Below are 15,804 nucleotides of genomic sequence, written 5' to 3'. Positions count from 1 at the left end.
GATGAATCACAGAGCTAAGTGTGAAACCTAAAACTCTAAAACCAGAAGGAAACATGGGAGAAATTCCTTGCCACTTGGAGGAGGCAAAGCGTTTTTAGGTAGGATACACAAGGTGTGAATCATAAAAGAAAATGTGATGCTATATTTCATCCTAATTAAATACCTGTGGTCTGGAGCGCCATTCTTTTCTTAAACATTTCTATCGATTGATTTTAGAGAGAGGGCGAGAGAGAAACACGGATTTAATGCTCCACCCAGGCATTCATTGGCTGATGCTCAGATGTGCCCTGACCGGGGGTTGAACCTGCAGCCCTGGGACGATGCTCTAATCTAACCCGTGGGGAGCCGCCTGCTGGTATGGAAAAGCATTTTGAAGGGAATGAAAAGGCAACCGATGTATCTGTCTGGGGTCAGCTGAACTGCAGCTCAGTAGAAAAAGATAAAACACTCAGTTAAAAGTGGGCAGAAGATTTGAACAAACAGGACCCCAAAGCTGGACCAATAAGCACAGGAAAGATGGTCGGCACCCCCAGGCGAAAGTGAACCGGGAAGGAAAACCGACGGGACAGAACCAGGATCCCAGAAGTGTGTGCAGACAGACGCCAGCTCCAGGAGACGGAGGACCCTTCTGTCACTGCTGCTGGGTGCCCTGGTCTCCAAATTAAAAACGTCCCTGTTGGCTCCATGTCGGCCCCCCCTCGGTCCTGGAAAGGGCACATTCCCTGTGCGCTGGAGAGCCGAGGCCAATGGCATAACTGTCATGCTTCCAGGAGATAAATGGAACAATTCTTAACCAGGACACCAGAAGTGTCTAGAGGAGCCGGCAGAGGACGTGAAGTGCAGAGGCTAGGTCGACGGAGGACGTCGAGTCACACCGCGGGCCTGGAGGAGAGACGCGCGACAGACCCCGAATGACCTCTGACACGAACGCGCAAAGAACCCTGCCCACTGAAAGCAAAAGACGGGAACCCAACAGCAAAATGGGCAAGGAAACTTCCGAAAAGCAACTAAGTCACCAGGAGGGCCCCACCGGCCAGCTGACCCCGAGAGGTACGCAGCCCCGTCCCGCGCCGCGCTGCGGGCTGGGCGGAGCAGGCCCTGGCTCTGCATGGGCCTGGCAGTCTCGCGAGAGCCGCCTGCGGCTCCGCAGCACCACGCCCGGCTTTGCAGGAAGTCAGGCGCTAGATCGCCAAGAGATGGGCACAAAAATGCCCTCCGAGCACTATTTCAGAAATGAGAAGGCTGAGATGTCCATCACCGGTGGGACGGGCGCAGCGCTGGATGCTCGTCCGGCGGAATCACGCAGGGCGAGGCACCTGAACAGCCGCAACCAGGGGAAGCGCGGGCGGAGACGGCGGGGGCGGGGCCGGCGGTGAGGGTCCAATCCGGGCGCCGCCTTCACTGGCGTGTAAACTTTGGGAAAACACCGCACACTTGGGGCTTGTGCCCCTTTTCAAGGAAAAAAAACTCAATCCTACATAAAACTGAAGTGAGGAAATCATAGACGTTGGGCCAATAAGTCTGAACATTTAGAGAAGTTGGACATATTCCTCGAGAAACACCCTGCCAACCCGGCAGGGAAAACAATCGGAAGAGCTCTGGACGACCCGACAATCAAACCCTTTATCTGAAATCTTCCGCGCACCGGGCCCAGCCCTGCCCCGAGCGGCTCTGAACGCTGAAGGAAACCGCAGGGACCTCTCTCCAGCCCCGGTACCCCCGTTGCTGGTGACTCCTGGGCTCCAGCACGGGAGGGGGGCGGGGTGGGGGTGCTGCTGCACCCGGCCCTGTCCCCAGGCCGCGGATGGAGCAGGCCAGTCCTGGCGGGAGTCCAGGTTTGGCCGCTGCTCTCCGGACGATTTGCTCTGTGACCTTGAGCAAGCCCATTTCCTCTCTTGAGCCTCAGTTTCCCCATAGATGTCCGAGGGCTACTCTGCCCACCGGAAGAACCAGAGGGGGCCGTGCAAAGGAGCAGGTGGTGCGGGGAGAGGGGCAGGTGGGGGGTGGGCGGAATGGGAAGGTGTGCAGTGGCGAAGCCGTCTTGTGAGGGGCAGCTCAGGGCAGCAGAGCCAACTGACCTTGATTCCAGCCTCCAGGGAGGGAGAGGTGGGGACTAGAGCCCTTTCCTGAGGAGTCACTTCCACCCTGGCAGTGGGTCCCACTCTCCCTGGCCTTGGTTTCCCTTCCCATTCTGCCCAGATCCTCACCCCTTCCCCAAAATGAGGGCACTGTGAATCAGGAATGAGGCAACTAAGGCTGGCAGAGGGGAAGCTGCTTGCCCGGGGGGCCAGCCTGGGCCAGGGCAGTGGAGGGTCTGGCTGGCCTAGGGCGCAGGCAGCCCTCACAGAGGGGTGGCTCCAGGCCAGCCAGAAACCCAGCCTCCCCTCCCTCAGCCTCCGCAGTGAGACTCTGAGTCACAACAAAACAAGGGCCAGTAGCCGCCCTCCTGGGCAGGCAGACAGGCATGGCGCTGCGGGGGCAGCATCAGCACGGCGGGGAGGGGCTCTGGGACCCTGGGCAGGGAGAGGGCGGGCCAGCAAGCAGGGTTTCGAGCTGGGTGCTGAGGAGGTGGCCTTTCCAGGGGCAACGTAGTGGAAGGGCCCCCGAGCCAGGCAGGGACCCCAGACCCTGAGAGGCTCTATCCCCAGCCTGCTTGGAGGAGTCTCGTGGGTGACAAGGGCGGGTGAGAGAGGTGGGGCGAGCCGGGCTTTGAACCTGCGTGCGGCAGGGGAAGCTCGGCTGCTCCAGCCACCCCTCAGCTGGCCGAGCCCACCACCACGGGGAGGAAGAGCGGGCTGGGGAGACCATGGCCCTGGGAAGTTGCCTGGCTGTCGTTTCAGGCCCTGCGTACCCCTGTGCCCCTCCAGGAGAGCCCCGGCCTGGCCAGGGGCACACAAACAGGAAGGAGGAAATCCTGCCTACGAGGGCAAGGCTGCTGTGCCGGCTCCAACCTGGCTCCCAGGGGCAGGGGGCAAGGAGGCTCCCAGGACCCTCAGAGCATCGTGCTGCCAGTCCCCTGTCCTGAGGGGCCACCCCGCAGTCCCCAGAGCAGTGGAGGCATCCCGTCAGTGCACCTGGCCCAGCCCTGTCCCCGGGCCTGTGGCCCCACAGACATGCTCTGTAGACAGCCTGGCCCCAGCGTGCACCTCAAACAATGACGCATAATAATAAGCTTGCCAAAGCCCCACATTTCAGAGGAGGACGGAGAGGGGACCCACCGAACCAGGTTCCAAAAGCCGTTCCCCTCTTCCCCACGGCTCGGGGCCGGCCCCAGCACCTATCCTCCACAGCCTCACACGGCAGCTGGCCGGGCCGCAAACTATGGGGCAGGAGGGACTGGGGCGAATGGGGGGCAGGCACTACTTCAGCCCGAAAGTTGCACTCCCAGGAACGGGAGTCTTCTCGGGGGGAGGGGGCAAAGCTGAGGCATTCAGGGACCCGGTGAAGGGGACAGGATGACTTGCCCATAGGACTCCAGACCCAGCTGGGGACCCTTACCAGCATCAGCACCAGCCACGTGGGAGTTCTGTTTTGGGGGGGCAATTTTGCTTAAACAAAAACCAACTTTGCATCTGAACAGCCACCTGCAGGGGGTCCAGGTGTGGCCAGCGCAGGTGAGGTTGGATGCATTTGCATGTCACCAGGGCAGTGATGGGACTGGGGACCGAGAGACTGCCCTAGAGAAAAGCTGCCTGGGGGGCCCAGATGGTGGCCTGAGAAATCTGCAGGGTGTTCAGGGACAAGCGTGGCTGGGCCTGGCACCCAGTGCCCAGTGGGCCAAGCTGTGGGGAGAGTGGAGCCCTGGGCAGGCTCGCCCTTAGGGACACAGCTCTCAGGCTGGCAGCCCAGGCAGGATTCAGGCCTCACCTCCTGGATGACTCGTCAGGAGACCTTCCAACTTCCAGAAGTGGCAGTGGCCGGCAGCCAGCCCGGGGCCCGCCCACCCCTCCTGAGGTTGCCGATGCTTCTCAAGATAGCTGTCGGGAGGCTTCCAGGCTCCAGCTGAGCCCCCAGGATGGCCCGGAACCAGCCTGGGTCCCCCCCATGGTCCTCCCAGGCCATCCTCTCCACAGTGCCCCTGCTGCTGCCCGGCGTGGCTCAGGGCCTCCCTGAGCCTGGGCCAGCTGCCTCGGCAGTCCTCGCCGCTGCAGCAGCCCCAGGCCCGGGCCCCCCAACTCTGCACTTCTCACTCCCCGTTGCCTCTGCCAACTCACAGACCCACCTGCCCCCCCCCCCATTGCTCTGGCCACGGCCTGCTCCCCGGAACACAGTGCTCACCCAGCACTCAGACCTCAGCACACAGCTGCAGGTGCTAGTGCCGGAAGCAGGTGCGCAGAGAACGGAGAGGAGCGGGCAGGGCTCCCGGGAGGAGGCAAGGCTGCCTGGCCTGAAGGCGCCTTGTCCCAAGTCCCAAGTCCCAAGTGCTGAGGGGGGCGGCAGGCGGGCCCAGTGCCCCTCCTGCAGCACCTGGAGAAAATGAAGCACAGGACACACCAGCCTACCAACTCCAAGGGGCCCAGTGGCCAAAAGGAGCGGCCCCACACTGCTGTCCAACCAGATGGAACCAGTGTGACCCCCGATGGGTTGGCTGGCCACCGCAGGCCCCACAACCCACCTGGCCCCGCAGGGGAGCAGGTCTGGGCTTGCTCGAATGGGCCCCACACCCCCAGGGTCCCCGGCATACCAGACAAGGACCATCGTCTGAGGAGCCCCCTCCAGATCACATGGTCCTTGGGGATACTCGTCCCGGGCTGCCGACCTGACTCGTCTACCCCTCCAACCTCAGTGGGGGCTGGGGCTGGGCAGAGGGGCAGGGGGGTGCCCAGCCCAGCCCAGCTATGCCTCCGGGCCCCCAAGGCCCCACCCAGCCCCCACAGGCCTGCAGGGCCCAGGGCTGAGCCCGGGAAGGGGGCTGGGGCCGGGGCAGAAGTGGGCCCCGAAGACAACTGCAGCCGCTTACCGAGGCCGAGTCCTCCCAACTGGCCCAGCAGTGAAGGTCCCAGGCTCCAGGCTCACCCGACGCCTCCCTTCGCTGCCCCACCCTCAGGCCTCCTCCCAGGCTGGCCCTGGCCCACTGCAGGGAGTGGGCTGCCCCCTCCCAGTCGAATGGATCCAAGCCTCTCCTCCACGGTTTCTGGAAGCCTGGGCAAGCCCCTCCCCTAACGTCAGCCCTCCCCCCCAGCCTGCGCAGCTGACTGGGGGAAGGAAACAGGGCCCAGCACGGGGCACGTCTGAGTCACCGCCACCCACTGGGCCCCGCCCAGTCCGGTGTTGCCCAGTGTGGTCCAGTCCAGTCCGGTCCAGTCCTGCCGTGTGTACAGACTCAGAGGTCAGACAGGACCCTCCAGCCAGGCTGCACACAAGCCCCCTGCCTCAGTTTCCCTGTGGGGGACCTCACACAGGCACAGAACCCCGCTTGGCAAGAGGGCCGCTCAGGCTCTGCTGACACCCCTGCCCGGGGCCACCACCTGCCCGACCCCTGCAGCTCTCTGGGGACAAACGCGGCAGCCCCTCCCACTCACAGTGCCGCATCGGTGGGCCCAAGACCCTGCATGTTGAACCTGCGTGTAAGTGGTGGTTGAGGAGCCCACCCCTGAGTCTGAAGACCCCAGGCCTGGGCTCCCCAGGGCTCGGCCTGCCTGGCCTGCCACCTCCTGTCACCTCTCCATGCCATCCTCCGGGACTCAGCCCCCGCCCCAGGCACGCAGGCCCCTCCCAGGTCTGGGAGTGCTGACACGGCCCAGCAGGCCTGGGCAAGACGGATGCGTTCTGTGCGCACCTGCAGGATCCCAGGGCCACCCCGCCCTGCGCCCCCGCAGCCCTGTGGGTGGGGCCCACAGGCAGGTTGCGGGGCAAGCCGGCACGCTGAGGGGCCCAGCCGGGGCTGGATGGCAGCAAGGGGAGGGCCTGGGCCTTGACCCACCAGGCCGGGACCAGAGATGGTGGCTGCAGGCAGGGGGCTGCTGGGCAGCTGGGGTCAGCAGGCACCAAAGGGAGATGCTGGAACTGGGCCCTCAGCTGGACGCAAGAAGCCAGGAGCAAAGGGGATGGGTAAGCTGCAGGGAAGGGACCCCGGCCACTCGGGGCTCCGGGCTAAAGCTCCAGCTCCCGGCAGGGGCATCAGTGGGCAGACAGGACCAGAAGTACTGGAAGAAGGGCCGGCCCAGACCCCTCCTGGCCGTCCCCACCCCTAAAAACATAACGGTCACCACCAACTTCATTCACAGTGAGGGAGGAAAGCCCGCCAAGCCTGCCGGCCCATGACCCCCCCACTCCCACGGCCCAGACAGCCCCCCACCCCGCCCGCCCTGCCGGACCAGTCCAGCCCCAGGGCTGACTCAGCAGGGAGGCGGTTGCCGGAGAGGTGTCACCAGGCCTCCTCCTGGGCCCAGGTGCCCTTGCCGGTCTACGCTGCCCCCGTCTCCTGGACCCCAGCGCCTCGGAGACCCCGGCTCTGCTCCCCTGGGACAGTCTTGGCCAGGCCCCCACCGCAGGAGGCCAGATGGAAGCACACCTCTGCCCAGAGCCCAGTGCTCCCTTCGCCCCACGACGCCCACTCCTGTCTCGGGCACGTGCACTTGCCCTCCCTGCTCCAGCCCTGGACCCTCCAGGGCCCAGGTGGCCGGCACCAGCAGCCCTGGCCCGGTGCTGTGTGCTCTCAGCTCTCTTGGGCTGACGGAGGGGTGGGGACTCAGACCTCCCCAGACACACTGGGCAGGAAGGGAGGCTCAGGCTGGAAATGTGCCCCACCGCCAGGTCAGGACCACTGGGACCTGTAGGGGCACTGGCCGGAAAGGTCGGGGCGCCCCTCACACCCAGACCCTGAGCTGGTTCCAGTCCTACAGGCTCGCACCTGCCTCTGAGCAAGGCCTGCCCACCTGCTCTACTCCCAGGGACTCCACTTGCCTGACCCCGGCTTCACGTGGCCAGGCCTGGGAGGCAGGCAGGTCCTGAGATCCCACTGTCCCGCCCCAGCCCACTGAGTCCACTGCCTGGGCAGCTGCAGCCCAGCGCCACCCAGCCCTCGGGCTCCGGAGCAGAGTCACGGGAGCTCGGCTGTGGGCAGGGGAGGGCAGGGCTGGGGCAGCTGATAGTGAATCAGCTGGCAAGAGGGCCAGGCCTGAGCGAGGCATTCTCAGGGGATGTGTCACACGGAGCCCTCGGGTGCTGGCGAGACCTGGGAGCAAGGCCTGCTGGGAAGGGGGCCGCCCCTGAGGGTCCCACAGTCTGTTGCCTGCCTGGGGACACCGTCTTTCTCCCACCCTTGAAGGCAGGGCTGAGGAGCCGTGTGGGGGTGAGGCAGAGCACCCAGAGCCCACAGTCTGGACCCAAACACACCATTAGACAGCAGACACTGGGCCTGAGCCAGCCCGTCCACCCATGGTGCCCAGGGTAGGCGAGGCCCAGGTGAGGGCCCCACCAGGGTCCTGTCCCCAGCCCACTCCTCTCTGAGCTCGGCTGTGGACACCAACCTGTGGCACCATGTCCAGGCAGGAGCACGGCTGGCAGACACTTTCTTCCCTGGACTTAGCAGCTCCGCCACAGGCCCATCATCACCCCTGGGTGATGGGCCTGCCCAAGGCCACTCCTCACAGACACTCGGGGTCAGCAGGGTCTCCTCCGCTTCCAGCTCAAGGGCCGTGGAGAAGCGGGCACCGGGGAAGTGCCACCTCCCACCTCACCCCACTTCACCTTCCAGCTCCTGGGCCCAGGTCCATTTTTCCATTTTCAAAATGCTTCTGACTATTAAATATGCATCCCGGTGAAGCAGGCCTTTGGCTCGCGGCCTCTGTGGCTTCCAAAAAAAAAAAAAAAAAAACCGAAGGGAAGGCTGGAGGGGCAGGCAGGGCAGGCAGAGATGCCCTGAAGGCTCCGACCTGACCCTTGGCCAAAATACCCAGCAGCCTTGGAGTGGGGAGGAGGGTCTGGGGAGGCAGCCATTCTCACCACCTCCACACCCAGCCCCTCCGGGCTCATCCCAGCTCCCTGCCCTCAGTCCTCAGCTCTCGGTCTTCTCCACCAGCCTCAGCCTTTCCCACAGGACCCGCCCTGACACCCTTTGGAGCTTCCTCATGCCCCCAAAACAGCCCTCCCTTCTGACAGTCTGTACCCTCCCCTCTCAATCCCCACCCCACCCCCAACCCACCTGGTAGGCCGCTTGCTGCCCCCCAGCTGACACCCTCCCCGGGCCTCTTGTAAGTGCTGCCATCCCCATCAGACAACCCTTCCTCCAGGGAGTCCTCCCTGATTCCTCCACACACCCGAGATTGCGCTCACCGCCAAAGCTGATTGAAGCTGACCGACAATAGTGAATCCCTGCTCCCTGGGGCATGACCTCTCAAGTCCCAGGCCCCTTGGAATTCAGACAGATGGACGGGAGGGTATGGCACCCCCCGCATTAGCTCTGGGCTAATGGGTCAGCCTCCTCCTGGGCAGAGGGCCAAGCTGAGGAGATCTGGGTTTTTCACCCCTGAAGTGAAGGCAGGGCCCCCAGAGGGCCAGTGCCTCACCCCACCTGCCTAGGGGCCTCCTCTCTGGCACTTCCCCACCCCTGGGCTGAGCTGGAACACGGAGTTGGGGGGAGACGGGCGGGTCAGAGCCTGGGGAAGGGCTGGAGCGGGCCCAGCCGCCAGGAGCCTTCCTGGAAGAGGTACCTCCTCCCTGGGCCCAGGAGCAAAGAGCTTGGGCCGAAGGAGATGAGGCCGCCGGGGCCTTCCTGCCGCAGGCCCGGCCACCGCGGGCGCAGACCGGCGCTGCGCATGGGGTGACCCGCCTGTCCACTCCTGGACCCCACCCCAGCATGGGGGGCAGGAGCCAGGCTGTCCAGCCTCAGTTTCCCCACCAGGGAAAGACCTGGGGGTGCTGTCAGGAACGCAAGTGTGCTCACCAGCAGTGGCTTCGAGAACCACCTCACTGAGGTGTGGGAAGGAATGGCACCTGGGCCAGGGTGACCTCTGCTGCCTCCCCGCACCCCGTGCCCGCCCTGGCCAGGGACACTTCAGGACTCTGCCTCCCTGCCCCACCTCTGCTGTGGGCAGCTGTGGGCACTCCTGTTCACAGACATGACCTCCTGCCCACGTCTGCTTGCAGCCCAGCCCCGGAGCAGGGCTGTGCTGAGGCAGCCCACCTGGATATAGAGGGTGGGGCGTCACAGTACCCTCGGGAGGGGCTATGGCACTCCCATAGCCGCCCAGACCCCCTCTGGCACTGCTGCGTTGCACCTGGAGCCTCCCTGGCCCTGGTGGGCATTTCTCAGTGTGGCCAGTGGTCTCAGGCCAAGCCAGGGGCTCTCAAGTGTAAGACAGGGGCCGGGCCCGAGGTCAGGGAGTTCCCTAGCTGTACAGGCCCGGGTTGTGCCTCTTGAAGGGACCAGTGGTCCCTGGGATAGGAAGGGATGTGACAGCTGGGGCCCATCACCGGGTGAAGTGGCTGGTGCCCCGCATGGGGGTGGTGCGCCCAGTTGGAGCTCTTTTCCTACACTGGAGTGTGTGAGGGTCACCTGGGGACACAGTGTGGGGTGGGAGAGGGGTGTGGAGCTGGCCTGGGCAGTGAGGCTGGGTGGATCCCTACGTGGGCATTTCTCTGCACGGCCATCAGGGGGCAGCCTCTGCACGCAGGCCGGACAAGACAGCACTGCCTCCCCAGGGCCTTGGGCAAGGATGCAGACGGGCTCTCCCGGGGTCTGGGAGGATGTGTATGGCTGGCTCAGGAGGGCGGGCTTGGACTGGGTGGAAAGACAAGGACATGCAGCCCTTCCGGGCCTGCCAGGAAGAAATTTTGGCTGGAGAGGCCAGGACTGAATCTCCAGGACCCTTACTGGGAATGTATGTTCCACCTCCTGTGAAGGGGTCAGGAATCTATATGCTGGACAAGACCCCTGCTCTGAGGCAGCAGGTGTCCTACCACTACCCCACGGGAGTCACTGACCTAGGCACCTAAGGGCAGATAGTCTTGTAGGCTGGACACAAGGAGGCCAGAGAACCACCAAAGCCGAGCAGAGAACAAGGGTCTCACATGTGGGCAGGGACCCAGCACAGACCTCTGAGACAGAGAGGGCGAGGCCAGATGGTGGGTGAAATGGACCTTAGGGCCTACAGCCTGGGGGAGTCTCAGGCCCCTCCCCTCTCCCTGCCATGTGGTGGATCCCTCAACGTGGGCCAGGGCCAGCCACTGTCAGAGGAGGGAGCTGGGGGCTACCGCCCCACAGTGGCCATCATTCCCCTGGCGGCTGTCCAGGGAAACCAGGGCGCCTTGGCTCCCAACAGGGTGAGGGAGGCCTGAACAGGAGGCCAGCTGGGCCTCAGTGCTCCCCAGGCAAACGGGGAACAGGAGGGGTGTGTCCTGGCTAAGGGGCCCTGCCCTGTGCATCAGCAACATCATTGTCATCATCGATCTGTTGTCCCCAAGGAGTGGGGTCCAGCCTGTGCCAGTGCGGCTTGGCCCCAGCTCCCTAGCCGGCAGCTGGCCAGGTGTCCTGGGTGTGGTCAGGCTGCTGCATTACTGACCTGTGTCACAGACCCCGTAGCTGGAAGAACTGCACCTGCCCCACCCTGCTCTCCTAGATGCTGAGATACCCTGGAACCAGATGATAGAGCACCTGGTTCTCACTCTATGGCCAAAGGCACAGAGGGAGGCATACTGCCCCATGGGCAACACCCACCTTCCCTCGCCCAACGAGCGCTACAGCCTGAGCTCTGACCCCTCCCAGATCCCTCACCAAGCCCCAGACCTCAGGTCCATTCCCACCACAGCCACCACCTACTCGGTGACCCAGACGCACAGTAGCCAAATAGTGGACCCAGACCAGCCCAGCCTGGCCATCCTAGACCAAGACCAGCAGCTCCAACTCCACTCATCCCCAGAAGATGTCAGATGCCTGGGGCCCCACCACCCTCACACCCCGCTCACACGTGCGGCCCTCCCCAGGCGGCCCCCTCCACGGACAAGACAACTTTCCAGAGGGTTGCAGCAGGGGAACAGTGACAGAGGGAGAGACAGACATGGACAGTGAGTGACAGAGAAAGAGGCAGGGAGCGACAGAGTGAGTGGCAGATATGAATCAGCGACCTGGAGAGACAAAATGAGGGGTGGGAGGCCTAGGGACAGGTAAAAGGCCATTCGCGCAGGAGGAGGGAGGCAGAGACCCGAGCAGCCCCCGAGGCACACAGACGCGCGCGACACTGCGGGCCGGTCCGCGCGAGGTGCCCCCACCCTGGCCAGCATCGCAGCCTGGCTCGCGCCCCTGCATGAAGCCCACCCGCCCCAGGGGAGCGGGCTGCAGGCGGGGAGGACGCGCACCACTGCCGGGGGCTCCAGGCCAGGTGGGCAGCACCATGTGGAAGCAGTCGCACATTGTGGCGGCTGAGCGGTGCGGACCGGCGGGGGCCCGTCTCGTCCAGTCGCTGGTCCAGGTCCGGCGTGCGGGCGGCCGGGAGGCAGGCTGGCGCCACGCCGGTCCTCTGCTAGCCTGCGCTGACGCTGAGGTCCAGCCTCGGACTGCGGACAGAGCCCGCAGCAAGCTACTCAGCCACCCCCCGGGCCCCGCCCAGGCCCGCCCACCCCGCGTCCGGCCACTGCGGAGCGAGCGCGGGTGGTGCCGCCGGCCTCATTCAGCCTATTGGCTGCCTCGTCTCAGGCCCCGCCCCCTATCAGCAGACCTTGCCCAAGACCCGCCTCCACCAGGGAGGGTCTTGCGCTGCCTGGCCCGGGCGGTGCTCTCAGGCCACGCCCCCTAGGTTTGACCACCCGGCTGCGCAAGTCCCAGCTGCAGTCAGACCCCGCCCCACCCCTTCTGGCAGGCCAGCCACGCCCCTAATTGGCCCCGCCCAGAGCCCCCGACCCGGCTGCCCAGGGTCTAGAGAGTAGACTTTGGACCCCTGTAAGGGAGGGGTCTCCAGACTCGGCGCTGAAGTTTTAGGATGCGACACGCACCCGAAGTCTCACCTCCTAGTCCGGAGAGGGACTTTGTTGTCACAACCTGGGTGAGGGCGGCCTTGGGGGCAGTGGGGAAGGAGGCTGTGACTTGTGATCTGATCTTTGACCCCTGCCCTGGGGGCTCCGGTCTGGAAGTGCTCAATCCTGGGTTGCAAGGTTCAGCCCTGGAGCGGGGGCAGGTCCTGGAAGGCTGGGGCAGACTTTCCAGGGTGGGCAGTGCAGGCTACTGCCTCAGGAGAGCGGAACAGTGCTCTGGACAGAGGCAACGGAGGAGCGTGTGTGCAGAGAACGGGGACGAAGGACCGGAGGCCAGGTGCCCCGCTGAAAACCCCAGTGGGGCTGGGGGCAGTGGGGGCCGAGTGAGGACCACCCCGGTGCCTGGGGCAACTGCTAAAGGCAGGAGACCTTCAAGGGTGTGGGGGCTGGACCAGGGTGGCGCTGGAGGAGGGGTGTTTCAGAAGCTGGCAGAGGGGACTTGGTGAGAGCTGGGGCAGGACAGTCTGGGGGAGTGGGTGGGCAGTAGGCAGGCCCGGGAGAGTTCTGTTTCCAGGGAAGCAGGGAGTAAGCAGAGGCTCTGCCTGGTGTAAGGGCACCTTGTAGGTGCCAGTCCTGCTGGGGCGGGGGTGGAGAGCCTGGGCCAGAATAGACCCAGGGGATCACAGCCACCTACCAGGGGGGCCACTCCTTGGGGCTGGCAGGGAATGGTGCGGGGACGGACAGATGGGCACGCACACAAACTTCTCGAGCTTGACACACACAGAGACACACACACACACACTTGCCCCGACACACACACACAGATCTACTGGGACATGTCCCCTTGCACCCTGCGACAGGCACACACCTGCTGGGACACAAGTAGGTGTGCACACAGGTGCACACCATCCTGGGTGCCTCAGGGCGCACTGGACCAGCAGGGCCCTGGCTGGCCTGCGGCTGGATGACTCATGCTCCGTGGTTCCCGGTAGCCGGCTGCAGCCAGGCAGCCTTCCAGCAGCTGGTCCAACAGACGCACACGTCACTGCCACTGCCAGGAACAGGCCCTGGCCGCCTCTGCTGTCTCAGGCCTGTGGCATGATGAAGCACAGTCCTGTCCTTCAGGTGGGGACACGGGCATGGGTCTCACCCTTCCTGCCCTGGCGTCTTCTCCAGAGTAGGCAGCAAGTCCTGGGGCCCTGCTCTCAGCTCTCTTCCAGGAGGTCTGCCTCCTGGGGGACCTGCCGTGCTCTGCCCATCTAGGGGTCAAGTTCAGCCTCTGGTCAGGTTCATCATTGGTCCAGCCTCTTGTCAGGTTCATCACTGGTGTCAGCCTGCCCCTCTGCCACGGGTGTGGGATGCCACACGGGCGGCCTCAGGAGACCTTAGGGTTCAGCCCTGTGTCCCCTGCCCCATTCAGCCTGTGACCTTGGAGAAGTCGTAGGGACCCTGGGCCCCCACCCAAATGAGGTGGCCTCACTCCCAGTGACAAAGTGACATCTCCTGACTGTTGAGCATGATGCACAGGGGCCTGTGATGGCTGTACCCCACTCTGTGGGGAGCGGGTGCAGCCCTGGCCACGGACGATAAGGGCCGCCCTGCCTAAGCACGGGCAGGAAGGAGGGCCTCACATGGCCACTGGGAGGGTGCTGAGCCACACGCTGCTGGCCCCTGTGTCACCAGTGGTCCCTGGGACCCCTGGCCACCAAGGACCCGTGGGAGGCTAGGGCAGGGACCCTCCCTGGGACCACTTCTGTGCTTGGCCTGGGCGACGGCTCGGCAGACTCGTGCCACCCTGCTGGAGCCTTGCTCATGCTGCGACTGAGGAGTTGACTCAGCACTGGCTCGAGCTCCAGATTCAGCATGGGGGTGGGCAGGGACCCCCCCCCGGAGCTGTCCCTTCCCCTCTCGTGCTGGCTCTGAGGCAGGGACTTGCATAGCTGCTGTGCTCACCCCAATACCCCACATATCCCCTGGTGCCCCATGGGCCCATTTTATCTCTGGAGGGCTCTGAGCCCGTGGGCACTGTGCCCCACTGCATGTGGAGGCAGACCACCCAGAAGTCAGCTCTTGCCCCCAGGCCAGCCAGACAGGGATCTGCTTCCTCCTGCTGGACCCCTCCTCCTCTCCCGTTCCCACCCACAGGGGCCTGGAAGACCCAGCCTGGCCCCAGGATCACAGGCCCTGCAGGAGACAGCGGCCGGGGCAGGAACCAGGAAGCCCATCTGTGCCCCCTGCCTGCCCTGACCCCCAGCCTAGGCCTGGCCCTGTGCCTGCCAAAGAGCCCTGTGCTGCCAGGAGCTTCTGTCACCATGCCCAGATCCAGCCCCATACTAATGTCCCCCTCTGGGGACAGATGCCCTACTTCAGAAGACTACAGCATCTGGGCGTGGCTCAGAAATTGCTGTGTCCCCCTTCCCCCCCGGGCACTGAGACAGGGCCCAATCCACAGCCAGCCCCACATACACGAGGCCCCACACCACCCCTGGGCACCACTCGGGGGGCTGCAGTGGTTCAGCAGTGCTCTCTCCACCTGACACAGAGGACAATCACCTCCCCAGGACCACATGCCAGGGACTCTGGGGACCACTGGCCCAAGCTCCAGGCTTGCTTACAGCCTCCCCATGCCGGGATGCAGGAGCCAGGGTAAGAAGTCAGGGCTGCCAGCTGTGTTTCTGCAGCCCTGACTCTTGGGCAGGGGCCCTACCCTGCCCCCACCGCCTGGATGGGGCTCACCACCTCTCCAGGCAACACCGATGCCCAGAGCATCAATGATTGATGTTTCTTTGCGGCTGCCACAGCAGCATAAGCAAAAATAGCTCCTGCCACTGTCCCTGCCCTAGTCCGGCCCAGCCAGAGAGGCACAGTGGGGTGGGTGGGGCACCTGGACCCCCTCGTCTGCCACGTGCCTTCCACCCAGCCCTTCACATGTAAGGGTGGGGGAGAGCTCCGGGGCTGTTGTCCCCGGCCTCTGCCTCACTCTCCCCTAAGCTGAATGCCCACTCCTTACATGGGGAAATGCGTCCTCCTCCACCTACCCCAGGGACCAGGGTCTGAGGGCCCCACAGGAGGAGGACACCCAGTACTTCCTGGGGCAGGGACCCCTCCCCACCACGTACCAGGGATGCTGGGAGGCTCCAGGCTGCTGTGGGGCCCCGTCCTCCTGAGGCTGGGACATGGAAGGCTTGACTCCACAGCTGAGCCCACCCCACTCAGCAGGGCTGGGGCTCAGGTGGGGTGAGGCATCCCTCCCGACAAGGGCCCGGGAGGTTTCCATGGCCTTTCTCCTGACCACACTGTACCCACCCCCTCCTGGGGTGGGGTGGCCCTTTGGCAGTTGTGGCTTGGGTCCCTGTACCCCAACTTTAATGGGGACCTGCCTCTCTGCCCAATCTCCCCCAACTGATGAGGGCTTTTAACCCCGAGCCCCTGCCTGAGCTGCCCGTCTGCATGGAGGCCCGGCCTTCAGCTGGCACCCCACATTGTGCCCAGTCTGCCTATCTGGATGCTGACCTGAGGAACCAGGGCCACCTATCAACTACCTGGGCTGCAGTCAGCACCGGGCACCCAATGTCAGGGTCACCTCTGCTGCCTCTACTCAGAGCACCTCCCCAGCGGGGTCACCGGTGTGTGAGTGTCCTGTGGCCACTATGACAAATAACCACCCATGCAGTGGCTCAACCCCACACACATTCATGCTCTTACAGTTCCGGGTGGGGGTGGGGGCTCTGCTCCTTCTGGGGGTTCCGGGGGGGTCTGTGTCCTCGCCTTTATCAGCTCTTCGAGGCCCTGGGCCTTCCTCGGCACCCGGCCCACATCACTCCACCCTCTTCCCACCCTTTCTCAGACAATGACCCTCTGCCTCCCTGTGTTTTTAAATTAAATTTATTGGGG

At 64.4% G+C, this 15,804-nt stretch overlaps 1 protein-coding gene across 1 annotated transcript in view; it reads right to left on the bottom strand.

The window, feature by feature from the left end:
• Positions 1 to 11,378, bottom strand: part of AHNAK2 (AHNAK nucleoprotein 2) — a 31,907-nt gene extending 20,529 nt beyond the window's left edge. The window contains 1 exon segment of the mRNA XM_053666072.1: positions 11,299 to 11,378. Coding sequence (XP_053522047.1) covers positions 11,299 to 11,353 — 55 coding nt within the window. The 5' untranslated portion in view covers positions 11,354 to 11,378.
• Between the last annotated feature and the right edge of the window lie 4,426 nt (positions 11,379 to 15,804).

The sequence above is a fragment of the Artibeus jamaicensis genome, unplaced genomic scaffold (assembly GCF_021234435.1).
Source record: "Artibeus jamaicensis isolate MK-2021 breed Jamaican fruit bat unplaced genomic scaffold, CSHL_Jam_final contig_444, whole genome shotgun sequence".
Taxonomy (NCBI): domain Eukaryota; kingdom Metazoa; phylum Chordata; class Mammalia; order Chiroptera; family Phyllostomidae; genus Artibeus; species Artibeus jamaicensis.
This window is presented reverse-complemented; position numbering and strand designations above follow the sequence as displayed.